This window comes from Electrophorus electricus, chromosome 1 (assembly GCF_041902795.1).
Source record: "Electrophorus electricus isolate QZ-2024a chromosome 1, ASM4190279v1, whole genome shotgun sequence".
NCBI lineage: Eukaryota > Metazoa > Chordata > Actinopteri > Gymnotiformes > Gymnotidae > Electrophorus > Electrophorus electricus.
Window position 1 is genome coordinate 7403407 of NC_137497.1, and position 26036 is coordinate 7429442.

Genomic DNA, 26036 nt, shown 5'->3' on the forward strand with positions numbered 1-26036 from the left:
TTAGTACCGTTAAAACATAAATCTCGGTAAGCGGAGATTGAGCCTGAAAGCATATACTTTCAACTCTGACTGGAAATAGAGAGAAACCACACATTAACAGGCCCATAGTAATTGTACACTGGATAAGATGTAAAAAATAAAGAAAAAAATACCTATCCATTAAAGCCTCCCGCAGGGCAGGGGACGGTGATCTTTTGTAAGCAATGCCCCTGTCCTCCAGGGTCTTTACATGTCAGCGTGTTGCATGGGGGCGGGTGACTCTCCCTTCACGTGCTGCTTCCCACTTTCGTTTCTCTTTTTTCCATTCTTTGTCTTCGTTACTGCTGGTCACTTCATCCAGGGTTATGTACATGTTGGCATTAATCTTCATAGTGTCCGTTCTGCTCGTCAATCACAAGCACAAAAAAAAATACATGTAGCGCTAATGCTCAAGCTACGCGCAAACTTAAGCCCTGCTACGTTTCTGCTTAAAATGTGTCCAGAGTCAAAGATTTAAGATTTTTGTGCTTTTGGACTGAGTGAACGATTTTGGTTTTAAAAGGACGCTCTTGGGGCAGTACTGAGTCCATGAGCACGTTCGCTGTAGACCACATGGCAGTGCTGAATTTACATATATGCGAGGTCCTCATTTTGCTGTTAAAACTGGTCCAAAGGGGGAACCCAGATGGTCATTGTTGCATGTTCCAGCCGTTTCACACAGCTGTGTGTTTGAAACTGTAGAGGATGTGCAATGGGCCTATTCTACATAACACCCATGACATGAATAATGTGTGACATGACAACACCTTACCTTCTGCCTGAACCATCATCCCTGCTCATGTAGCTGTTCGATTTGGCTTTATCAATGATGTCATCCGGCATTCCAAACAGCTCCTTGCTGCATTTACAAAAGACTAAACTATAGACCGATGCATACCTTTTCAATATACTCAAAATACAGTCTGTAGTGTCACGGTGAGCTGTTGGCATTGTTGCATTCATCATGTGTTCCTGTGTGTAGCAGTGTGATGTTGAGACACCGCAGATCACCTGCGGTGTGTAGTCTCACCTGACAGCTGGGCTCTTTGGCTGCCACAGCCTGGCCGCGAGAATGCTGAAGACAACACCAGGAATCAGGAATGCACAACACCAGCCCAGACAAAGCCAGAACACATTCTACACACACACACACACACATACACACAGTTAGAGACTTCAATAAGATTCCTAGCAAGAGATCAAGTAAACCAATCCATTTCAGAGACATAATTTCTCACTTTGTTCTGTGTACATGTTGCTCAGGGAGACGGGCAGCCAGCGGCATTCCAGCACCTCATCCGGTATCTGGTATCACAGAGCATGGCCTTTAGAACAATACTGGCCCGCTTACAAGCGTACGCCTGCAGAACCACAGTCCAACTACTTGATTTGGCCTTGTGTTTGGTCCAAGTTAGAAAACAGCACTGCTTCTCTAGATGCTTCTCTGTCTTGAGCAAAGGCACTCTGTGCCATCTTGGCCAATCAGCACTGAAGGTCACTACACACAAAGTGAACCGTCAGACCCTCTGAGCAGCACACTAATCAATTTGAACATTTCTAGGCCAGTCGTTTACTTTGAAAACTCCTGGGGTTAAATGCTTCTGGGGTCTCTCCGTAGCGGTTTTGTAGATGAGTCTTTCCGTTCATCAGGAGAACAGAGTCACACTGCCGTATGGCGAGATGGAGCCCAGCTGAACAGCCAAAGCAGCTGAGCGTGTTATTAGCTCAGGGACCTAGAGCAGTCACCTTGGGTAACGGGAGGCGCTCCTAAATGCGCCAGGAAATACTTGCCTTGTCTCGGATGCGATGCGTTACCTACTTATGACCTCTACCTATGATGTAACCACGTGTAAGATTCTATTGCTAAGCTACAGCAGGTCAGGAAAAGGCATTTAAAAGGGTTTTCGATAGAGTGTTTCTCCATGGCTCAATCAGATAGAGATTCAGTCAAGACACATGCCAACAGATGTGCGTCTATCTGGCAATAAAAAGTTCTCTTTTTTATTGTTTATTGTGATTTGTGGCTCATGTTCATGTGCAAGAACAAAATTATCAAAATTAAGGTTTATCGGGTACCATAATGGATTCTGGCTTTTGGCCCTTGTGGTGATGGTTTCCCTTAGACTCTGCAGAATCTCGTCTTTTTCTCAAAAACATCATGACAAATACTTAAAGAAACAAACAAACAAACTCACCGCATGTTTTACTGTGTGTAAGTATTGGTGCACAAGCTCTGCCCCCCTCGCCATCAAGCACTGAGATGCCTAAGACAGACACCACATGGCACTCCTGGCCACTGCTATCCATGGACCACAGACATGCATTAAAATTACTCTGTGTTTGGAACAGTGCTATTTATAGTGCTGTGGTCACAAAACAGCTTTGCAGAAATCAGCACGACATCCACCTGTTTGGGCCACATTCTCTAGGCGGAGTGGGTGGTGCAGCAGGCGCTTTCCCAGACCTCTGGGACAGAAGGCAGTGAGCGTGTATATAACTAAAGATGTTTTATGGAAGAGAAGTACAGAGAATGGCAGAGATGTACAGCCAATGTCAGAGAAGCACAGCCATTGTGGCCAACCTGACTCACATTCTGCACAAGGCCAGGCAACTGCAGCTGGAGAGACGTCTCAACATCACGGGCAGTGAGAAGAGCATTTGCGGCATTCATCTAGAGGGAAAAACATCAACAACATGCATAAACAACAACATATATATGGACAGAAACTAGTATTGTGTAGAACTCTAGCCCTGCAAAGTGCAGCAACTCGATGTGGCATTGGATCCACAAGTGGACGGAAGACGTCTGGAGGGATGTTGAGAGCCATGCTACCTGGATGGCCACCCACTGCTCCGTAGTACTTGTAGGTGCAGGATCTCAGGTGTGAACGGACTTCTCCAGCACTTCCTAAAAATGCTTGACTGGGCTCATATCGGGTGAACGTGCAGGACACACCATTCGTCTGAACTCTCTAGATATTGGAATATCCAATCACTGGGGGGTACATGAAGGGCTGCAAATGGTCAACAAGCAGTAAAACGTAGCGGGCACCGGTGAATGACGTGTTCAGGTGGACCAGAGCACCCAACCCATGCCATCAGAAAACACCCCACACCAGTATGGAACCACCACCAGTGGGCAGACAGTGCCATGGTTGACAACTGAGGTCAGTGGCTTCATGGGGTCTGCACTACACTCAAACCCTACCATCAGCCTGAAACAATCAGTACCATGACTCATTGGACTACTCCACGTGTTACCAGTCCTCTGGGGTCCAGTTATTTGGTGAATCTGGTGGTTTACAAACAGAAGACTATATGTAAAAACATATTTCAAATAAATAGCCTTCATTGCAAATTGCTAGTCCCACTGGCCGCAAGTGGTTGCCTGAAAATTTTTTAAATAGGACTAAAAGTATTCTTTCTTTCATTGTTCAACACCAGAACATTCTAGCTAGCTAATCAGGACTCTTGAACGCAACCATGAAATGCTCATATCCCAGCAGCACCCAAAGAAGAAACAAAATTAAAGAAAAGAAATGTCTTTGATTAGTGACTCCAAACATACCTTTGTTTGGGGCCCCAGAAATGCCAAATCTGCTCCTGCCTAGCAGCAAAGATCCAGTATTATTTATAATAATAAGTAATAAACACAGTTTAAAGCTTCAGGAAAATCAGATAATTTAAATTGAGCTTCATTTTTTGAATGCGATTGGAAAACTCATACAATTACATGGTTCTTAGAAAAGAAGCAAAGAAAGGGTTCACAAACTGCCTTGACCAATCAGAGACACTTTCCTCATTTGCTCATGTAGTTCATTTGGCCTTTTAGAAAAGAAGTCAAGGAGATTATAAAGCAGGCATGTGCTATTCAATGGCAAAAGATTGCAGTCATGTTTCAACAGCAAAGTTCAAGTTCAAGTTCAAGAGGTTTTATTGTCATTTCAGCTATATACAAGTACACAACAAAAATGAGATAATGTTCCTCCAGGACCATGGTGCAACACAAAAACAACAGTGCAACAGACAACATGCTACACAAGTGTAAACAGTCCAATATAGTGCAAAATGTCATTAAATAAACATTAAATATACAGTAATAAATAGAGGACAGGACAAATACAAAATACAAAATGAGTAGACAGTGCAATTTAGTACAGTACACAGTACTGGGCATATGTATAGCAATCAGTGACATGCTACCCTGAACATAGCAGTCACCGGTAGCAGCCAGAACAGTTCAGAGTACAGTGCTGGTTTAGTACAGTACTCTAGCAGCAAGTAGGATAATGTGCAAGACTGCAACAGGAGTGCATAGTTTATTTGTGTGAGGTTTGACTTCAGCACTAGTCCAATGCAAAACAATGTGTGTGTGTGTGTGTGTGTGTGTGTGTGTGTGTGTGTGTGTGTGTGTGTGTGTGTGTGTGTGAGACTGTCTATAAGCATGTATAGATGTGCCCATTTTAGAATCTGAATTGGGGTTGGAGTTAGCCAGAGTTCAGGAGTCTAATGGCTTCTGGGAAGAAGCTGTTGCACAGTCTGGAGGTGCGGGACTGGAGGCTGCGGTACCTTCTTCCAGATGGCAAAAGGGTGAACAGTTCATGTGAGGGGTGTGTGGGGTCTTTTACAATGTTGGTGGCTTTCCAGATGCAGTGTGTTATGTAGATGTTCATGATAGAGGGAAGAGAGACCCCAATGATTTTCTCAGCTGTTCTCACTATTCATTGGAGGGTCTTGCGGTCAAAGGCAGTGCAGTTCCCAAACCAGGTAATGATGCAGCTGCTCAGGATGCTCTCTACAGTACCTCTGTAGAAGGTAGTGACGATGGGTGATGGGAGATGGGCTTCCCTCAGCTTCCGAAGGAAGTAAAGACGTTGCTGGGCTCTCTTGGTGATGGAACTGGTGTTCAGGGTCCAGGTGAGGTTCTCCGCTATGTGAACACCAAGGAACTTGATGTTCTTGACGATCTCCACTGAGGAGCCGTTGATGGCCAGCGGGGAGTGATCTCGCCTTGCTCTCCTGAAGTCAACAACCATTTCTTTTGTCTTGTCAACATTCAGATACAGGTTGTTGACCTTACATCAGCTCACCAGTTCTTGCACCTCCTCTCTGTATGCTGACTCGTTGTCTTTGTTGATGAGACCCACCACGGTCGTGTCATCAGCGAACTTGATGATGTGAGCTCAACTTTCCAATCAGATGCTGAGGAACAATGGTTTTGAATGCTGAACTGAAGTCTATGAACAGCATTCTTACGTAGGTGCCCTTTTTTTCCAGATGTGTAAGTGCCAGATGAAGTGTGGTAGAGATGGCATCATCTGTAGAGCGGTTGGGGCGGTACGCGAACTGCAGGGGGTCCAGAGAAGGGGGAAGCTGGGTCTTGATGTGTCTCATGACGAGTCTCGCGAAGCACTTCATGATGATAGATGTGAGTGCGATGGGATGGTAGTGGTTGAGACACGACACCGTGGGCTTCTTAGGCACGGGGACAATGGTGGTGGTCTTGAAGCATGTTGGGACCACGGTGCAGCTCAGAGAGATATTGAAGGTGTCTGTCAGGACATCTGCAAGCTGGACAGCACATTCTCTGAGCACACAACCCGGGATGTTGTCTGGTCCAGCAGCTTTCCGTGGGTTAACTCCACGCAGAGTATGCCTCACATCAGCCGCCGTCAGGCACAGCACCTGGTCATTTTGCGGAGGGATGGACTTTTCTGCTGCAACGTTGTTCTGCGCTTCAAACCGTGCATAGAAGTCATTCAGTGCATCTGGGAGGATGGCATCACTGTCACAGGAAGGTAATGTTTTCCTGTAGTTAGTAATGGCCTGAATGCCCTCCCACATGCGCCGTGTGTCACCAGCGTCTTTGAAGTGTCTATGGATCCTCTGTGCGTGTGCACGCTTTGCTTCCCTGATCGCACGTGACAGTTTGGCTCTTGTTTTCCTGAGAGCCTCTCTGTCACCTGTTCTGAAGGCTGAGTCACAGGTCCTCAGTAGCATGCGCACCTCAGCAGTCATCCATGGCTTCTGGTTTGGGCGTGTGGTGATGGTCTTGGAGACAGTAACATCATCAATGCACTTGCTGATGTAGCCAGTCACTGATGCTGTATACTCTTCCAGATTAACAGTAGCAGCCTCCTTGAACGTGATCCAAGTCGTCTGCTCAAAACAGTCCTGAAGAGCAGAGATGGCTTCTGCTGGCCAGGTTCTCACCTGCTTCAGAAGCGGTTTCGAGCGTCTGACGATTGGTCTATATGCAGGAATCAACATTACAGACATGTGATCAGAGTATCCGAGGTGGGGGCGGGGCTCCGCCCGGTACGCACCGGAAATGTTTGTGTAAACGAGATCCAGCGCGTTCACTCCTCTCGTTGCAGAGTTCACATGTTGATGCAATTTAGGCAGTACTGACTTGAGATTTGCGTGGTTGAAGTCTCCGGTGACAATAAACAGTCCGTCTGGATGAACGTTCTGCAGTTCACTAATCGCTCCATACAGCTCCTGGAGAGCCTCTCGTGTGTTCGCGCTGGGTGGAATGTACAGCACGATTATAAACACAGAGGAGAATTCCCGCAGTAAATAAAAAGGTCTGCATCTTGACAATAGCAAACTCCACCACCGGTGAGCAGTACTTAACGACAAACACAGAGTTTTTACACCAGGACTCATTGATATAAATGCATACTCCTCCGCCGCGTGTTTTGCCGGAGAGCGCATTGTCTCTATCGGCACGGATTGAGACTAATCTATCCAGATGAATGGCGGCGTCTGGAATACTGTCGCTGAGCCACATTTCAGTAAAGATTAAAACACAGCAGTCTCTGAACTCTCACTTTCCTCTGGGGTCCAGTTAGCAACCTCACAAGCCCAGGTGAGGCGCTTTGTCTGCTGTCGTAGTGTTAACAGAGACACTCCGGTGTGTTTTCTGCTCCCATATCCCATGGAGTCTAAAGAACGCTGCACTGACCTGTGGGATATGTGTGTGGGGTCTCCTGCATTAAATGCGGATGTGATTTCTGCCCGAGTCGCTCGTCTTTTCACTGGTCATAATCTTTATGCATCCATGGGTGGCCACTGTGGGTGGAAATTACATATTCCCAGTACACACATGACATCGGATCGAGGAATGTTAAATGCCCGCACAACTTCAGAAATGGAATGTCCCATCCGTCCGGCACCTACTATCATGACTCGATCAAACTCCAGAAATTCCTGTTGCCTTTCCATGAGCACACTGGCCAATGTTCCCAAGATAACACCTCACAACTTATACAGGTGTGCATTCCCATGACGTCCCATGACGCAATCACTTTAAATACTGCTATCCCATGACTTTTGGAATGACAGTGTATATAAGACAGTATATGTCATATCATATCAAATATCAGTTAATGATCGTTATTCATTACAGTGAATCATCTAGTAGTTCTTGTAAACCACGTGCATACGTAAATGGTAGTAGACAACAGGGAGACAACCAACCCTCCATTTCCCTACCCAGTATTCCCGGCTGATGTTGGCCAGAACCTCTATGCTGTATCTCATTCTCATCTGGAGAGACGAGAGAAAGTGTTTATCAGGCAGTGAAACCCTGCCGCCTGCCCCAGCCCCGCCCCCGCCCCGCCCCCGCCCGGCTCGCCCAGCTCCTGGAGAACAGCACGGACCCCTGCATCCTTTGTTGCTCTCCAAATGTGGTGAGAAAACATGAGTCATGCACTCTTGTGGAGTTCTGTCACCGAACTGCTGAAGCCAATTGTCTAGCTGTAACCACCTCCATCATCAGATCCTTTTGAATCGCTACATTTCCCTGTATGGAGACATCCAGCAGACTCAAATAGTTTATTTACAAATGTATTGTTTAAGTCAAAACCACTAAGTTATCTATAAGTTATATCCATATCTGTCAGGCCCTCATCGGCAGGTTTGCTGTCTTCTCCAGTGCGTCTGCAAAATCTCCCAGATCTGTTTTTACTTCGGCTCTACTGAGCTGTAGTTGATGCTTTTAAACAATAGCATGGGGGGAAAGATGCATTTATATGGATTACACTTACAAACACACACAAAAACTCAGAGAAACCCAGTACCAGCACTATAAATTCAAGGTAGTTGATTTCATCCAGCAGTCTGAAATCCTTGAACTTCTCCACGGTGAACCTGGCTTCCTCCGATAGCAGTGCAATGCCGCTCACGTCCACAGACAAACTCTGCAGCTGCTCGCCGATCCCCGCCAGGTACTGCGGCGGCGGCGGCCGGCACACGGACGTCACGTGGATGAAGAAAGCGCATTCATCATTACCCGTCTAAGGGCATCAGTTAACTAACTGACCGGTCAATACATCAGTCGAGTTGACCATCAACCCAAGACATATCACCGTCACACAGACCGCTGAATATTCATATTCTTCAAATGTGTGTGTGTGTGTGTGTGTGTGTGTCCAACAGACTCTTGTCAGCTAAAAGTATTTCAGACACAGTGAAAGACAAAGCCTGCGCATTACCTGGCTTGCAGTGAGGAATTCAGCCATGTTGAAGGTTTTGTTCATGTGCTGTGGAACAGAGAGCTTCCTGTTTCGCATCCCCTGAATCACAACCACACACACCTGAGACGAGCTCATCTCGTCTCCGGCGGCTTCCAGTTTTTAGTGTTTTCACTTCTCCAGCAACCCCCATTTTAACATATAAAGAGCTTGTCATTAATGCCTTGAGCAATGGGATAGTTATTTCAATTCCGTATTGATTCATTTTAAAAAAGGTGTTTCTAAACATTGTATTGAAATTTGAAAAACTGAAGCATTTGAAATTTTGAAAATTGAAACCATGTCAATATTTTCTTCCAAGGGTCATTCAAAAGTAGATGCTATAGAAGGTTTTATACTGATTATAGCTAAACTGTAAAATTTGTTGTTTAGAAATAAAATTAGCATTTTTTTCTGGGCCCACCCAATCAGTGTGTTATATAATTACAGCTCTGTAAAATCAATCAACTTTCTTGTTTTAACACATAAAATATCAAAACCCAAATCGAAGCGCTCGGAATACAGACACGGTATGAACTGGGATCGTGTGTATCGCTACACCCCTAGCATCTGCGGTCCAAGAGTGGGAAACACCAGCAGGCTCTTAGCCGAATAATCTGTAGCATCTACGTGTGTATATCTGCGTGACTTTAATATAGTGTCACGTACTGATACATCTCGACCGTCCTGATGAGCGGTTTGCTGTCTGGCGCGCCGCCGCCCGGGCCGCTGAAGAGATGCCGCCACGTGTCCAGCAGCTGTGCAGGGAAAGCAAGAAACGCACGCGCGATGCATGAGTGGCTACCCCGCCTGCGTGCAGCGCAGCGAACGAGGCAACGGCAATCACAGAAAGGGCAGAGAGGGGTAAACTGCAGCGAGGCTTCCTTTGTGTAAAATCGATTTCAATTTTAAATAGTTGGTAGGAACGGACGCAGTCAAATAAATAAATAAACAGATAAATCCCTTTTTTGTCATTCTGATGTGAATATTCAGGTTTGGGATTCTGGTGCGAATATGCAAGTTTGTGGGTTCGGGCGTCAATATTCTGGCTCATTTCTATGCTTCCCACTCCAGCTCACCTTGAAAATCTCCCCATTAGTCCAGCTCCTGCAGAAGAGCGCGTGAGCGTTGCCTCAGAAGAACAGGTTGACGAAGACCGTGATGATGAAGAGCCAGGAGAAGACGAACGTCATTCCCGCAACGCTAAACGCAGACGGAGAGAGGCAATAGCGATGCGCGCCTTAAATCACAGCAAGGCACCTTCACGCGAACGCTTCACGTCTTAAATCCAATAAGAAAGTGTGGAGTAAAAGACACTGGCCTAGGACGCGCGTTTAGAGCCGGGTTCCGCTACGCGGGCTTTGACCTTTGGAACACTCACGCGTGGAGCAGGTTAACAGAGGCCATCCTCAGCTGGTCCTGTAGGTGGAAGGGGTATAAAGCCTGGGGTACATCACCACGGCTCCTCCAGGGTGCAGAACGCCACTGACACGGACCACCTATAGGGGGCGAAAAGGAGAGAATCCCACTAACTGGCACACTGAGCTCACCACAAAAGAAACAGGAAACAAACCATATGTAGTATTTCAAACACATTTGTCCTGTTATTCGGTTCATTATTCGGTTCTTCCGGGAATGTGAAAAGACATTGTTTTTCTGCTCGTTTCTTATATATTATTGATTTCTTCTTTTATTTATTCATTGCCTCCTTTTTACGTGTTAACCATCTTCATGTGTGTTTATGTATTTGTTTTTAAATGGTATTCACTGGCGAATATAATTTTATTGTATAATATGCATTGACAATAAAAGGCATTTGACGTTTCTCAGGTCTGGTCTCATGCGGGATTGTCCTATCATGTCGTAATCAGCATCTGTCTTCAGGCCGGTGCCATTCCGGATCCCGCAGCCCTGCATGCACCTGACCTGCAGGCTGCGCAGATGGTCCTGCATCTTCCCAAGCTCCGCCCGGATGAGCCTGTAATCCTCCTGTACGCCCCCCTCGTCTCTTGCACCTCCAGCAGGTGGTGCTGTGCACCGATGGCATCTAATGGCACGCCGCCCTCAAACACAGGGAACGAACGCACTGACACACTTATTGTTATAGGAAACGTACCTGTAAATAGAACTGCTGCTAACAAGATATGCCTGTTCAACAATAATCAAGAGAACCTAAGACAGAAAGAAGCCTGTTAATGGGTTCACCAATGAACCGTGAGGTTCAGACAGCTCAGAGCAGTGCAGATCTGAGGCTGGAGAGCCGACACGATGGTGTCGACGGTTCGATCCCAAGTTTCTGGCAAGCAAAGACAAAGGGGTATTTATAGTACAGCCACACTGCGAAATGTACCCCAGTGCTTACAAGCACTGATGGAGAATAAAGATTTTTATTGTTGCTTAACTGAACTGAATTCTCACCACTCAGCTCGTCTATTATTTTCGTCTGGAAGACCGAGAACTTGTCGACGATGGAGCCCACTTTCTGCAAAGTGAAAAACGAAAGCCATCACCGAGTGGATGCAGATATCGGGGCTACTGGCGCCGAGGGAACGATCCTGTAACGCACCTGCGGGACTGAAGCCACCGCCTCATAGATGACGCCAATGTCACTCCTGAGGTAGGACAGGGATGGACGCACGTTCTCATGCGTCCTGTTGTTGGTTACGAATGTCAGAATCACCCCTGGTCTACACACACACATGCATGCATAAAGATGTCAGTGAGCTGACATCTTTAAAGCTGTTCTTTGTGGGGTTTTTGCATCCAAGTCAGTATTTTACATTTCTAAATGGTGTTAGATAATTTTGTTCCTCTATTTAAAAAAACAAAAAACAAAAGGCACTGTCCTTACAGCAGGAAAACGATCACGACGGAGAGGCCTGTGGCCACGGTAACGTTCTGCCGGTACCAGGGCGCTAACAGAGGCAGCGGTTGGCCATTGAGCGTGGCGTCCCTGTGGCAGAGGTGTCGCCTCAAGAGCACGCGGGCCATGGTCAGCATCGTCACCATGTACACCACGGTGAGAGCGAGACACGCCAGGTAGCCAGCCTCGAAACGCATGACCTGCAGAAATAATCGAGTAAACTTGTTTTACAGTAAATGGTGTTCACAGTAAAACCACATGCTTTGGGGGGGGGGGGTTTGTTTTGTTTTCTATCGCCGTGCTCTTCAAATAAGTTTTTTCCCCCCAGCTCATATTTTCAGCAATGATCCAAAGCTCATGACTAAACAAGTATAGAAAGCCACGAACAGGTTGATTGACAACAGGCGTACTGTAAATGCGATTTTAATCCAGTCCAGCAGGTAATAATGCTGAATAAGAGGAAAGGTGTGAATTACACATTGTGCAAACCTCAGCAGTCAGAGACTCGTTCCGAGCTGCCTGGAATACGATTTCTGAAAGCGAATTGCAGAAATGGTTACGTGCAGCAGTGAGGCACTGTGAACACTTCATAATAGCTACTGGAGTTGTGTCTTAGTGGAAACGTGCGCGTTATGGAAAGACCACGACATTCACAGAGGTTCCTTAGAACTACAAAATATAACCCATTTGCCACAATACTGTTCTTCAACAATATATGTGTAAACCTCAGAACAAATTACTGTTGGGGTTGATTGTTTCTTTAAAATAAAACAATAAAAGCACCATAAAATCCCCTGAAATAACACTCCCAGTGTTCATTTAAATCCACCTATTTTTCGCAGCCCCGTTTTACATGTTCATTTAACACAGGGGATATCGCAGGATTTAAGATGGATCTTGGAGCACATTAATGAAAATTTTAAAACGCCTAAGGGAAAATGAGTTTGTTTAACAGCCCACCTAATGGAAAGTCTTCGGGCTGCACGGCCTGCAGGAAGAGGTGCGCGAAGTCGTAGAGGGCGGAGCTCTGGCGGTGGGCGGGTGAAGGCTGGGTGAGACCCAGCTGGTACTGCGGCTCCGAGCGGTTGGGGCAGTGGGCATCCAGAGCCATGCTGGGTGCTGTGGCCAGGACCAGTAGAAGCAGTAGAGGCGGTAGAGGTGACCAACTGCTGGACGATACCATGGTGACCGGGACCTGGAGGAGCCCTGCGGAGGATCGGGGGGTGAGGTTGAGTGCAGGGGCTTCTGGCAGATGAGCGGGACCTTCGGCGGGACTTTTGAGCCGACATAAAGGTGGGAGTTTTACAGTCTACACATAGTGCATCCAGTTTTAATGTATTGTCGCTTCCCAACATCACTTCCTAACCCTCAGCGTTTGCGATGCCATCATGCGTGTATTTTAAGTTTGTCAGTTCTGTGGAAGCTGTTGTGCCATCGGTGTAAAACTGAAGTCACGTGTCCTTCACGATGCTTCAAGCAAAGAAAGAATTCAATAAATGTATTTTGATTTCCATTTCAATGACGGTGTCTAATTGTTGTTTTCTATTTTGGTTTGTTCTTTCTGATATTATTAATGATACTGAGAACGAGGAACAGGATGCTAATGATGAATAAACCACAAATAACGCCAGACGATTTACCCCATCACCAACCAGACATACGTTTAATCCTGCTGAAACACAGGGAATTCAGCTGCTGTATAAAAATACTGTCAGGGAAATTTCTCAACACTTCCTTCACAGCGAGACCTGCCTTGTATGCTACTTCAGCCCGAGGAACGAGGCTGAATGTGTCGAGTTCATTTCAGCAGATGCCTGAGGCTGCCTCTCCATCGGTCAGGATAAATGCCGTGAGATCAAACTCACCTGAAGGGTTTAGAGATCCAGCAAAGTTGCAGCAATCCTACCTTTCAGAGAGCCAGCCTCCCACGTGTAGGGGTTATCAACAGCGTAGTGAGCGTGATGGTGCTATTGTCCTCCTCCACGCCACTCATTCACCACTCTGTGGCACTACAAGGGATGATGTCAGAGAAAAACCCACGCTATAACACGTGCCCACGGAAACCAAAGCACATCATCCAGCTCCACAGGCTTGCTGACGTAAAACAGATGTAACACAATACCAAGGTTAAACCAGTCTCAGATATTTTGTGAGGCTTATGCATATTTTGTATATTTTGTATCAAATCAGTCTATTCTGCTTAAAGTCTCATGATTTTTTTATGCCATGAAAAGAAGGTAAATATTTATACTTTTATAAATATGGACAGTGGTGTTTGACTTTATGCTTAGATGCATACATTTAGTAAGTATTTATATTTATATTGACCATATATGTGGAATTTAAAATATCCGTGGGGAAAAAATTCATGAAATTGTCATGAAATAAAGCAGTGCATTTATTTGAACCCCACTGATAACTAAAAGAGCACAGCAGGTTTACATATCAGCTTTTGGCTGACCAACACCGCGCTTATCAGAAAAGACATTCCCGCCGGCGAGCGCCGCGCTTCTATATCCAACGAACCCGAAAACGCTTCTGTTTCTACGGGCAGCTCTATGGTTCTTACGTCTAATTGTGGGAATTGTAGTACTGAATTTATACATGCAGGCGGGATTCAACGGCCTCGGCCGCGCCAGAGAACTACATTTACAGTGAACACCGAGCGGACGTGGCTAGTGGCTACACAGCTACCTCAAGGTTGCTTTAGGTTGGTACCAAGGAATAGCACTATTAAGGTATGTTGACATTAACGGTGATTTTTGGTATGATAAAGGGGTTTCAGAGATAATTTCTTTTACGCATGAATATGCCGTTACTGTTTTGACTGTTACAATTAAACGGTATATAGCTAGCTTTCGCGTTTCGGGCTTATTTTGCATTAGCAAACGGAGCTTGCTAATCCAATTTCAACAACCAGATCCGTTCAGCAACGGTAGGAATAAACTCGTAACTAACTGGCTCGTTTAACAACTCGAACGAACGAAAATAACATGTCGGAACGCCGTTAATTTGGCATTTTGCTGTGTTAACAAAATAAAATCCAACGAAACCAGCCAGCCGTAACTGTAACTTACAGTCGTACAGCTCACATAGCGGAACTGTCCTGCCCCCGATGCGAAATAGCGGTGCAAATGTCCGTTTGGGTTCATAACGCCGACAAGGCTCCTGTAATCCGGCAAGCAAACTGAATAATGCATCCAGAAGTCAGCTCTGGACTAAAAAGACTCGGTCACCGTATCCACCTCGCCGTAGTCGTGTCGCTAATTTTAGACACTTCAGAGGGCACTTTGGGAAGGAGATGCGGCCAGCACCCAGCTCAGTGTCTGAACATCATTAACCTGACGCGGTGATCATCTAAGACTTTATTGATTTATTGTTTGCTACCTATAACTATTTCACCAACGTTAACTCTGAGAAGCCTTGCTACTACTGTTGTTGTAAAAGGCACGTCGTTAATGTCTGTGACCATGTCTAATTGGCTAATGTTATGTAATGGCATAACCTAACTGTTGAACAACTTGACTGTATTGTAGCCTGCATTAGATACTTTAGAGAATCTCGCATTTCGTCATATGATTCATGTTTTTTGTTAGACCGAAACCTGAGATGTTCCTCAGTGAGTTAAGAAACAGAACACTATTCATGCAAACTGCAGGGCTCTCATTGAAGTTCTGAGTATCAGGTTGGGTTTACGGATGCGCCGTTAGGTTCTCGGGTTTCTTTCGCGTTGTTCAGTTTTGGTACACAAACATCTTCACCGATCTACGCCAGGAAAAGGATTTCTTTTCACAAAAGTGTGCCTAGTGTACTCAGACCGGTGATCCATGTCTTTTGATACATATTGTGGTTTAAGCTTACTTTATTTTCATGAATATCTTCTGTTATCCAACTGCTGTACACTCAGTTTCCTCCCTCGTGCCTCCCTGACGAGCCTCTCCCCTGCCTCGCAGTTTTGTCTCGCTACACCAACTGTGCCTGGCCTCAGCGGGGGGCGGGACCCCTGTCGTCCTCTCATGCCCCTCCCCTGTGTCTCACGGCGCGCCGCTCTCACCCCGACGCCCCGTCTCCGCCCGCGCATCTGCCCGGGCCTGCCAAGGACCCCTCCCCCCGATGCCCAGGACACGCCCACCTCCGCCCCGGCCCAATGACCGCCTGGATCGTCCTGCCCGTCAGCCTGGCTGCCTTCTCCATCACAGGAATATGGATTGTGTGAGTGAGCGCGCGTGGCAGGGAGCCTCTGTACACTCAGGGCGGGTGTGACCTGCCAGGTTTAGAGCCCATCCTGCTCGAGTGGAATAAAGCCCTGTAGCCTTGTAGAGTAGACCCTTGGTGGAAAAGATTCTCCTCCCCCACTGTAGTATCACATTTTGTTTTCAAATTTTTGAGCTCAAAAATTACTCTCCATTTTCCACTGCACCACGAAAAGGGTTTCTTTTCAGAAAAAGTTGAATATTCATTTGTTTGTATGAATGAACTGGAAGCCGTTTTTTTTTTCCCCCCCCCCATAAATGCTTATGGTGTTAGAGCAGATGTATTGATACAGGACAAATCTTTGCACAATTAGTTTTGCTTGTCAACTCGGCCCAAAGAATGAACGTGATGATCTTGTGCATCATACAGTCATGTGACATGCTCAGTGGAGCACTATAAGCTACAGTTCTAAAAGATGTTATGTTTAGACTCTCTTACAAGACTTACTAATTCCTAATGGCATCTGACATGGCCCCAGTAAGTGTAACAGCCTAAGTAGATGTGACCCCACATGTCATACCCAGTATTGTCACCCTTCTTTTTACTCTGTGCCTGTAGGTACGCTATGGCCGTGATGAACCACCACGTCTGTCCCGTGGAAAACTGGTAAACAGTCCCGGCGTATGTCATGTCTGACTTTCTGCCCCAATGCTCTACAGCAGCGCGGTTCAGAGACGCTGTCGTCCGCAGGTTCTACAACGTGACGTGCTCGGAGGAGACAGCCAAGCCCGGCTTCCCCAAAACGTGCTGCACCATCCAGGATATTCCCCTCATCAGGTAACGCTCACCCATACCTGCACACCCAGATCAGATTCCCTGAACTCCAACCAGGGAGATCTGGTCCAGCAAGACCCTTTGATGTTAACATACAAACAGATTTTCACATACACACACATGCACACGTTCCACAGCAACCCCTTAGCAACTACTGATACCATCACAACTGTTTAGAAACCACTTGGAACTCCATAGCAATCACCTGGAATACTACAGCAACCCCTTGGTAACAACAAGTGATACCATAACAACTGGTTAGCAACTGCCTAGAACGCCATAGCAACTACTTAGCAATGATATAACAACCGCCTAGCAAGGCCATAGCAACCACTTAACATTACTCTAGCAACAACCTGGAATACCATAGCAACCAGATACATTTATTGCTATGTGTTTACTATTGTGGGGCCTGTACAGTATGTGTGCTCAGTATTGTGGTGCTTTAACATCGTTTTGATGGCTCTTCTGTTTGCTCGTTTACACTGCAGTAAGTGCGGCTCCTATCCACCCGAGAGTTGCCTGTTCAGCCTTATTGGGAATATGGGAGCCTTCATGGGTAAAAGACAGACAAACGCACATACACGCACATACACACACACATACATATTTCGCGATCAGAGGAGCTCTGATACAAGAGCAGTAGAGAAGTAGAAGTTCTGGTTTTGAGCTTCTTTTTATATCAACACTGCAACAGGTGGTATACTCAGGCCTTTAGCAGCCTGTGTCTCTGGGTGTGTAAGATGTCTGTCTCCCTTGAGACACATCCTGTTTGAGTGTGTAAGATGTGACATGTGTGTAGCGAGGGGTGGAAGGATCCTGTTCCCTTAAGGGACTTTCCTGTAAATTCACACCTGTTGTTGCCTGTTTGGTATGCAAGAACCATCCACTCATATCATATCTGCCCCCCCCCCCTCCCCCCGTCTCTCTCTAGTGGTGATGGTGTGCCTCCTCCGCTACGCTCAGATCATAGAACACAGTCACCACTGTTGGACCAACACCAGCGGCCTGGTGTCGGGCTTTTGTAATGCACTGGGACTGGTCATGGTGGGCAACTTCCAGGTCAGTGTCTCCTCTCTGAAGCTTGAATTACACCTGTATAAAGGCAGTAATGAAGCCTGTATGATGGCCTCTTCCCTCCAAAACAACACAGGGTCAGGACCAGCACCCTCAGGTCCGCTCCCTGCTGTAAGCGTCCAGATGCCGCAGCCGTCTCTGACAGCTGATCGATTTTGCCATCATACCTGTGGAAGACCACATGCTGAAGGCACTATGAATGTGTCAAACGGATGTTCTGATGTACTTGTGTGACTGTTTATGTGTCAGTTGAATTTATTTATCTGAGCCTACAGCTAACTTTATAAGGGGATTTTCCATGGTGTTTCCTCTCTAACATTATGAAATCCAAGACAAGACTTAATCTGTGTCCAGAATCGGTTTGGCGCTTAATTAATAACATCTTAATGAATGTTTAATTAAGGCATGCCGCTAACGAGCCTGTCCCCTCCCCTGATGTGTGACCAGGTTGACCATGCCAAGACCCTGCACTACGTGGGGGCGGGTGTGGCCTTTCCCGCCGGCCTACTTTTCGTCTGCCTGCAGTGTGTGCTGACGTATCGCGTGGCCATCACCACACTGGACTACTGGATGGCCCACATGCGGGTTGCCCTCGCCGCCGGATCCCTGGTCTCCCTCGTCCTCAGTATCCTTCCAGAGCAGGGCCTGTCCGGGCTCCACAAGAGTCACAAACCGGGAAGTCGGCAGGTAGCTAGACTGAACGTTTCAGGTGAAGGGGTTTTCAGAGATGGGGTCATACCGAGCCGCGCCGTAGTCCAGTTCCTTGAGCAGGTATAGCACGGTGCTAGTAACACCGAGGTCATGGGTGAAAAAAATTAAATTAAAAAAATTGTGAGCTCGTATTCACTGATGCTGAGCTGGAAGGGAAGCGGCAGCTCCGGTAGGAGGTTGCCATGGGAACAGGGAAAACCGCCCCACCCCATAGCATGACTTCACTGCTGTTGCCATTCCCTGACCACTGACCTCAGGTGGAATCTTCTTCATCCATGAGAGTTTTGTCCTGCAGCATGCGGCTGCCATCTGTGAGTGGGTCTTCACCGTAGTCATCCTCGTCTTCTATGGCACCTTCACCTACGAGTTTGGCACCGTCACCAGCGAGACCATGTTGGCCGGCCTCCAGCGGAACCTTCCCCATGGGGCCGGGGTCATCCTCGGGGGCGGGTCCAGAGGTCTTGGGGGTGGGGCTACAAAGGGGCTGAAGTCACCAGGGGGGAGCAGTACCTCGACACATCTGAACTGCACGCCAGAGAGTATAGCTATGTTTTAGTCTCTCACACACATATAAACACATGCACGCACGCACACAAACACTTACTCTCTCACACTGAGCGGTGCTGCCTAGCAATTACTTAAAATACAGTCGCCCCACAAACAGTAAGAGTCACAAGTGTAGCACCCGGGCATCATACATGTTATTGGATTCATTGCTCTTTACACACCTGCTAAAAACATGGTGATTCGTGGTCAAACTGGAACGTAGCAGGGACTCTCCTAAACTCTGCAGTGCAGCTCAGGGTTTAGTCCACGACTGCCGGGACCAGCTTGACTGACACATTGGATACGTCAACACCGTGGACACCACTGTATTAATCCGCTCCCTGCCAGCTCTGTTTAGGTGTAGGTTGATTTACCCCCACAAAAAAATCTGACTACTCCACAGAGAGGTAAGGTATTTGGGCCAAACAGGAAACTCTGGGTATTTTTTTTTAACATTATCTTTTTTTATGTTACAAGTCACTTTATATTTTCTGTTTCTGAAGTGGTTTGTGGGATTCGTTGCCTGAGCTGTAGAAGTGGAAAGGATATTTTATTCATCTAGTTTGCACAAGAGAGAAGTCTTTCTCACAGAGCTTGCTTAACGTATGGCCACTCTTCTGCTTGGCAAAAGGGAATTTTTTGCACGTTACACAGTTAATGAAATCATAATGAAACTCTTTTTCTAAAGATCTTTTTAAAAGTTTTTTTTTAATTTTTTTTTTAGCACTACTAAGTTAGAAGTATCCTACACTGAATGTACGAGAGGCGCTGGATGTAGTTTCTAAGATGTTGCTGAATGTAACTGAGCTTGTTTGACTTGTGCAAACATTTATACGTTTAGAAAAACAATTAAGGAAGTAAGACTTGATAATAGAATAGCTTGCAATTGTGTGAAACTGAGGAAGATTTTTTTTTCTCGAAGCTCCTGCACATGCCTATAAATCATAGATAACCATTTTCTTGTGGTTATCAATTAGTAACCACTGCTTTATAAGGCAAATTACTTGTCTGCCTGTTGTGTTTTTCTAGTTCCTTTCAATTTCCTCTCTGTAATAGGTCACGAGTCCCATTATTCCTAAGGGTCCATATCTTTCCATACCTCTCCTTCTAGTTCGTAAACTGACGTGTTCATCTGGCTTCAAAATCACAGAGTGACAGTTGTTTTTTTCTATTTTATGCCTAATATGGAGGCCAAAATGTCTAACCCTTTTTTTTCCTTGGCAGTTGGCAAGAGATTTTGTCTCTTGGACATTCACATTCTGTTGCCATGTTCATATTGAAACCGGGCTAACCAGAGCAGCTCTGTTCCTTGAGTATTACATCGCAACCACTACAGCTTGGAGTATCGTGGTTTTGGCATATAGCCACTGGGAGGTGTGGATGCCATAGAGGAGAATAGTGCCAACAGTCAGCGGTCCTGTTTACCAGTACTGTGGTTGACTGAACCCTAGAATCGTAGCTAGTGGTCTCCAGGCTGGTTCCTAGGAAACCATGGTTGCACATTCTGATGTTGGGATCTGTTTGGGCCTTAATCTTCTGGTAGCTGCTGAGAGCTACTTGTAGGTCAGTCATGTACATGGGATCACTCATTTGTTCCCCTGCAGTCCTTATATTTAATAGTTCAAAGGTCACAATACATCTTTGGTCCATTTGCCACAGATTTTTGTGGTGGTATTCTCTGTTCAGCTTTTGAGTTTCCCACCAGAGAGTGACTTGCAGTGAATTCCAACAGTCCAAAAGTATTGAGCCATTTTGCTTATCCACAGGAATGTTTTTGCAGTGCCAAACTTAATTATGCATACTGCTGATCCAAATCGCTTGTTTACAATCTGTGTGCGGTAATGGCAGAATTCTGATGATCAGAAGCTACCTTGTCAGTTTGACCTGAATTTGTGCCAACCAGTGTGGCTCCAGAGGATTTACATTCAAACCAAATCTAACCACATTTAAGTGGTTTTGATCCAGTTCAAATACACGGATGTAAACAAGCCTGTTGCATGTTACTCAGGACTGTATGGATTTAGTCACCACTGTACACTCAAACCAAAATTTTAGCACCATGAATAGCTTTGAATACTTTTGAGTAGTGTAGACATGTCTCGTGCAGTTACTCACCACTGCACAACCACTCATTGAAGTATTTTCACAATGTGTTTACATTCACCTCTGTGGCCACTAGATGACTACGACGCCTGTGACCAACGCACAGCTGATCTGTCGATGTTGGTCATGTGGAAGAAAGAAAAAAGCCAGACTTCAGGCTGCTTTCTCATGAAACTACATCACATTCCTCATCCCTCTGAGTGATGCACCAACCATTTTAGCAATGTGCAAGCAGTTGAGCAGAGGACAAAATACCTGTTCATAAGCTTTGACTGCAGGACTGTATGTGTGTAATTGTTACATAACACCACACAGCCTTTTCACTTCTGTAAAGACAACTGATAGCTCACCCCTGCCAGCATTTCTTTAGGTTACCCTTGTATGTGTTTTGTTCAGCCAAATTAAGTTTTTTTCTTGTATGTTGTTTTTTTTTTTGGCGATTGGTAGGAGAACCAAGAGTGAGCTTCACAAAATATTCAACATTTCTGATGCAGTTTTGCCATATTTGTTGAGCTATCCAAACTAAATTTGTTACTGAGGGCCTGCCAACTGATTTACTGAAAACTCACGTCACATTTAAAGCTGGTTAACTGATTCCTAACAGTCACACTGACAGAGGGCAACAAGGGCCAGATCAAGTTTCTCAAGAACAATCTCTGCTGGGCACTCTCATGTTAGCTCTGGGGAATGACCACTGCAGTTTAGTGATTTTCTGCCTGCAAGTTTTCTCTCTCAGTAAGAGTTATTTTTCAGATGCCTTTAAAATATAAGGAAATATTTTTATCAACACATTTGCTTCTAGTACAGGATGGAAGAAATGAGGTTCAAACTCCAAAACTGAAATAAAAAAGCAATGCAGAGAATATTTTTTATTTTATAAATCACTTATGTAAATAAGTAAGATTTATGTATCATTTAAATGATTTTTCTTTGATCAGAGATTTATATTCAATTACAGTAAAAAAAACAAAAAAAACAAAACAGTGAAAAATAAACAATATATGGATACACGCATTTCGGTCTCCTTTTTTTAGTAGTTGATCCGGACTTTTATTCTGTATGGTTTTAATTAACTGGAATGTGAAGGGAAGGCCATTTTTCCATCAGCACTTTTTGGCATCCTATTTAGTTTCTGTTTCCCCACTGAACTGCCTGCTCAGTCTCACGCTGTGGACACTGCGCACTAAAGGCACTGCTAGTTTATTACTTACAGCGGATGCAGATTAGGGACTAGATAAGGGCAAGTCCGGTCACAGGTCTTGGCTTCTTGACTTCACCATGTCATGTTGCAGGTAAATTAATGGTGCTGTTAGTGGCCAGGCAAGTAATTGAACAGCTTCAAAATACATTAAGAGCGTCCTGTCCGCAAAGAATCAAATAATAAAGCTCGCTCACACGAGAACACTCCAGATGCTTTTAAGGCTCTAACACAATTCCTGGAAGTGTGCAGGTTTTATCCTTTACATCAAATCTAGCTGCCAGCAGCCAAAATCATTTCCTCAATATGTAATTCCAGCTTTTAAACTGCACTAAAAAGAATTAAAATTTAATCAAAAGGCCAGAGTAAATTGATGATTAAAGATGGTGCCAATTTTTATCTGCAATTTGATGCATCTTTTAAGGAAATTCTTATTGAACATTAAACAATGCATTAAAATAAGTGTAATCTCTACATTTTAAAAGTTAGGACAAACAACAATGCATTTGCATACAAAATAATCTTTACATGCTTACAAGTTGTTTTCAAGTAAAAGGAAAACATCACTTTCACAGAATTGTCCCATTTTAGTCTACTAACACATGTCATATGACAGATATCTGACAAGGCAGCATGTCAAAGAAGCCCTGAAATTTGTGCGCGTGTGTGAGTCAACAAGGTCAAGTGTACATGGCTCCGTGGAGATCCTCCAGCCGATACTCTCTTTGTTTTCGCCGCTCCTGCGAAGCACAGATGGGCGCTTAGTGGTCTTAACATGTGATGCCAGAGCAGCACAGAGAATGAGACATTCAATAGCAGACAAAAGAAGATCCAAAACTACTTCTGATGTCCCAAGTTCCAATCAGTGACATGTTACAATATGAACAAGATTATGGTACTTAAAGGCTCAACACCGAAATTACGCTGTATTTATCATAAAAAAAACCTACAAGAGTCACAAAGTGAGTGTAATGAATGAATCCTTTCCCCCACCTGTTACAGTTCTGCTCACCTTATCCTTTTTAAACTCCTCATAGTCCGGGTTGTCGGTGGGCAATTCGAATCGACACAGCGGACATGAATTGGTCTGCAGCACGAATACAAAAGCGGTTACTTTTCGTAGCCTCACCCGTATCATTTGTTCTGGGGGTCAGAGGTCTCTCACCTTGCCCAGCCAGGGCAGAATACAGCTGGAGTGGAAGAGGTGTTCACAGGGCATCTGCCGTACCGTCTCCTGTTCCTCGAACTCCAGCAGGCACACGGGACACTTCACTCCCCTGTCTGGCCACAGAAAGGGTGCAGGACAAGCGGGACGGGGCGGGGCAAAGTGGGATGGGGCGGGGGGTGAATGCCAAGCAAGGGCTCAAACACATGGCTTGCAACTGCCACAGACCCAACAGAAACTGCCTGTTTCACTACAGATAAAAATTCCATGTGATCGGCCATGCTGAATAGGTTACACGACCCTGCTTACAAGCCAAAAAGACAAACCTTATTTTTTCTTCTTTTTCTAATTATATTTTCGCTTCTGCCTCCATTCCTATAGAAATGACATTTGGGTTTCTTGTGCAACATCATTACTTTACAAATTAGTATTTCTCGTTTAGCTACATAACTTTAGCAGAGTTAACAACATCCAGATAAGCGGGAAAAATAAGAACCAATCCTGGAAAGCTCTCCGTTTGGGCTTGTGTTGAAATGCTTGGCGAGTAATCCGGCTCTGTGCACTACCCACCTGCCCCGTTTCTCTGCACCGCAGGCACGGTGACTTGCAGCGGGAGGTTGACCGTACCTGCTTGCTGCGGGGATATGACGACCAGAGGCAGGCTCTGCACCACCGCTCTCGCCGCGGGAGGAGGCAGCCGCTGGTCCCAGTCAGAGGCATCCAACGATCCGGAGTCTATCTCCAAACCCTGCATCAGAGACCTAGCGGCAAAGGCCAGCGTGTGAAATCCTGGCACCTTCGTTCCACAATAACACTGGGTTCACTCCCAAGTTTTGTCTTAACTTGCTAGGAGAACAAGAATGTTATCGGTGAACCTGGCCAGTTCGAGGAGGGCATTCTGTCGGTACTGCTCTTCGGGATTTGTGGGCTCACAGTTATGCTCTTCGAAGTACGAGGTCATCCCGGACAGTACTGATCCAATATTAACCAGCGCCGTGACCTAGTTCGGTTAACCCAAGGGAAGGCGCATATTTACAAAGTGATGTTTGTTGTTAGCCGTCTACCATTAGACTAGAAACTAGGTTTAGCTAGCTAGCTAGGTATCTACGTTAAACAGAGCAAATCACGGACACAGTTAGAGCTCAAAGCACACAGAAGTCTACCTACTCACTACCTGCAAACAGAATTAATTTACCACACGCGGAACTAGCTGCGTCTTGCTGGCTAGCCAGATTAGCTACCCTGGCTAACGCTAGCTAGCTAAAGTCATAGTATTCCAAATTTAAACAACACCAGCTAGCTACCTGGCTAACAGCCAACGTCGTCTTAAAACAAGTCGAGCTCTGTCTATCTTTATCGTGTGTGTCTTCGTGTAAAAAGGACGAAGCGTACCTGGTGCTAAACAGTCGGGAAGTTCAGACGGCCTGCACCGTCATTATTAAACGGCCCCGTAACCATGGCCATGGCGGGTGAGGTCACTTCCTGGGTGGGGCGCGAGAGGGCGCGCGCGATCCACGCGCGCGACCGCTCGTGCACGTTTTAACGCTGGTTTGTGTGGTTTTACGCTTACTGGCTAAACTAGTACATGACACACAACGCGAATATAACTTCAGCCAGTATACGGCATCGAAAAGCGACTGTTTAAACTGTTGTAGAAAAGTCCACTACAAGAAAGCAGTTAGTAAAAACTATATATTAATCACTCTTACAGACAGACAGCTTTCTAAATATTTAAACACAAAGCAAATGCTTATTTTTCAGCAGCATGGATTTCAAAGAAAACTCATTACAGTCAAGGTCAGAAAGAAGGTAAGATAGCTCGTAATCTGAATAATGGCAAAATGTCTCCCAATACGGGCTTAAAAACATATCATTCGTTCAACAAGGAAAATGATCCAATGTATACATCCCACATCATTTGCAAAAAAATAAAAAAGTCAAGATATTTTTGCTGAGTCTACAACCTTATTTCTTCGTTTAATGAGTAAATGTGTAACAAACATCTACAATTTCAGTGCACTAACATTTAGCTGACACTTTTATCCAAAGCCACTTAGAATTGTAACCAAATACAACTTGAGCAATTGAGGGTTAAGGGCCTTGCTCAGTGGCAAACTGCCAGTGGTGGGGCTTTAAACAGCAACCTTATGATTACTAGTCAAATATCTTAACCATTGAGCTACCACTGCCTCCAACAATAGCTGAGCGTTCTTTGCCTTCAAGTCAGGGTAGTTAAGATTTGTCCGCTTTGAAAGGTATGTACACTACCGTGATAAAAGCATCACAGTCAGGTTTTCATGTTACCACTTTTTATATACAGTTGTGCTCATAAGTTTACATGCCCTGGCAGAATTTGTGATTTTTTAAATATTTTTTCAGAGAATAATAATCATAATACAATAACTTTTCTTTTATTCATGTTTAGTGGTTGGGTCAAGCCATTATTATCAAACAATTGGTTTTGCCCTTTTTTAAATCATAATGACAACAGAAACTACCCAAATGACCCTGATCAAAAATGTACATACCCTGGAAGTTTTGGCATGGTAACATAGACACAAGTTGACACACACAGGTTTAAATGGCTACTAAAGGTAACCATCCTCACCTTTGATCTGTTTGCTTGTCAATCAGTGTGCGTGTATAAAGAGTCATTAAGTTACTGGGCTCCTGACAGACCCCTGCACGAGACATGGGGAAAGCCAAATAATTATCAAAAGGATATGCGGGAGAAGATGGTTGAACTTTATAAAACAGGAAAATGATATAAAAAGATATCCAAGGAATTGAGAATGCCAATCAGAAGTGTTC

At 45.3% G+C, this 26036-nt stretch overlaps 3 protein-coding genes and 1 pseudogene across 6 annotated transcripts; 1 reads left to right on the forward strand and 3 right to left on the reverse strand.

Annotated features, from left to right (window-relative positions):
• Window positions 1-15344, reverse strand: LOC118241423 (prominin-2-like; annotated as a pseudogene). Its single transcript, XR_014117854.1, has 19 exons — window positions 14475-15344; window positions 13304-13406; window positions 12358-12603; window positions 11386-11597; window positions 11101-11221; window positions 10953-11016; window positions 10748-10830; window positions 10321-10693; window positions 9916-10200; window positions 9614-9737; window positions 9204-9292; window positions 8475-8597; window positions 8007-8318; window positions 7601-7825; window positions 2609-2689; window positions 1257-1323; window positions 1049-1151; window positions 791-877; window positions 1-380 (listed from the first exon to the last, which is right to left on the reverse strand). The product of XR_014117854.1 is annotated as a prominin-2-like (transcript).
• On the reverse strand, window positions 4008-7615 carry LOC145656973 (uncharacterized). Its single transcript, XM_081710831.1, has 2 exons — window positions 6431-7615; window positions 4008-6268 (listed from the first exon to the last, which is right to left on the reverse strand). Exons 1-2 carry the CDS (start codon window positions 6733-6735, stop codon window positions 5179-5181), a joined length of 1395 nt encoding a protein of 464 aa, XP_081566957.1. The 5' UTR covers window positions 6736-7615; the 3' UTR covers window positions 4008-5178.
• tmem150aa (transmembrane protein 150Aa) lies at window positions 14023-21870 on the forward strand. Its single transcript, XM_027019875.3, has 8 exons — window positions 14023-14135; window positions 15351-15609; window positions 16210-16257; window positions 16342-16428; window positions 16917-16984; window positions 17360-17487; window positions 17950-18127; window positions 18471-21870. Exons 2-8 carry the CDS (start codon window positions 15545-15547, stop codon window positions 18767-18769), a joined length of 873 nt encoding a protein of 290 aa, XP_026875676.3. The 5' UTR covers window positions 14023-14135; window positions 15351-15544; the 3' UTR covers window positions 18770-21870.
• On the reverse strand, window positions 21706-24752 carry rnf181 (ring finger protein 181). Of its 3 annotated transcripts, XM_027019876.3 has the most exons (6): window positions 24618-24752; window positions 24101-24225; window positions 23853-23986; window positions 23226-23341; window positions 23073-23147; window positions 21706-22800 (listed from the first exon to the last, which is right to left on the reverse strand). In XM_027019876.3, the coding sequence occupies exons 2-6, from the start codon at window positions 24184-24186 to the stop codon at window positions 22741-22743; spliced, it is 471 nt and encodes a 156-aa protein (XP_026875677.1). In that variant the 5' UTR covers window positions 24187-24225; window positions 24618-24752; the 3' UTR covers window positions 21706-22740. The 3 variants fall into 3 exon arrangements, with proteins under 3 accessions (XP_026875677.1, XP_081567010.1, XP_081567007.1); XM_081710884.1 differs by lacking the exon at window positions 24101-24225 and having other exon boundaries at window positions 24618-24741; XM_081710881.1 differs by lacking the exon at window positions 24618-24752 and having other exon boundaries at window positions 24101-24608.
• Between the last annotated feature and the right edge of the window lie 1284 nt (window positions 24753-26036).

What these genes read in the sequence shown, in the direction of transcription:
- LOC145656973 (XM_081710831.1), bottom strand. Translation starts at nt 6,735, where the DNA reads ATGCGCTCTCCGGCAAAACACGCGGCGGAGGAGTATGCATTTATATCA. An exon ending in TTCAACCACGCAAATCTCAA is followed by an intron (nt 6,269 to 6,430) that starts GTCAGTACTGCC and finishes TCCTGCATATAG; the next exon opens with ACCAATCGTCAGACGCTCGA.
- tmem150aa (XM_027019875.3), top strand. Translation starts at nt 15,545, where the DNA reads ATGACCGCCTGGATCGTCCTGCCCGTCAGCCTGGCTGCCTTCTCCATC. An exon ending in ATCACAGGAATATGGATTGT is followed by an intron (nt 15,610 to 16,209) that starts GTGAGTGAGCGC and finishes CTGTGCCTGTAG; the next exon opens with GTACGCTATGGCCGTGATGA. An exon ending in GAATATGGGAGCCTTCATGG is followed by an intron (nt 16,985 to 17,359) that starts GTAAAAGACAGA and finishes GTCTCTCTCTAG; the next exon opens with TGGTGATGGTGTGCCTCCTC.
- rnf181 (XM_027019876.3), bottom strand. Translation starts at nt 24,186, where the DNA reads ATGACCTCGTACTTCGAAGAGCATAACTGTGAGCCCACAAATCCCGAA. An exon ending in GCCCTCCTCGAACTGGCCAG is followed by an intron (nt 23,987 to 24,100) that starts GTTCACCGATAA and finishes CTTTGCCGCTAG; the next exon opens with GTCTCTGATGCAGGGTTTGG. An exon ending in TTCTGCCCTGGCTGGGCAAG is followed by an intron (nt 23,148 to 23,225) that starts GTGAGAGACCTC and finishes TTCGTGCTGCAG; the next exon opens with ACCAATTCATGTCCGCTGTG.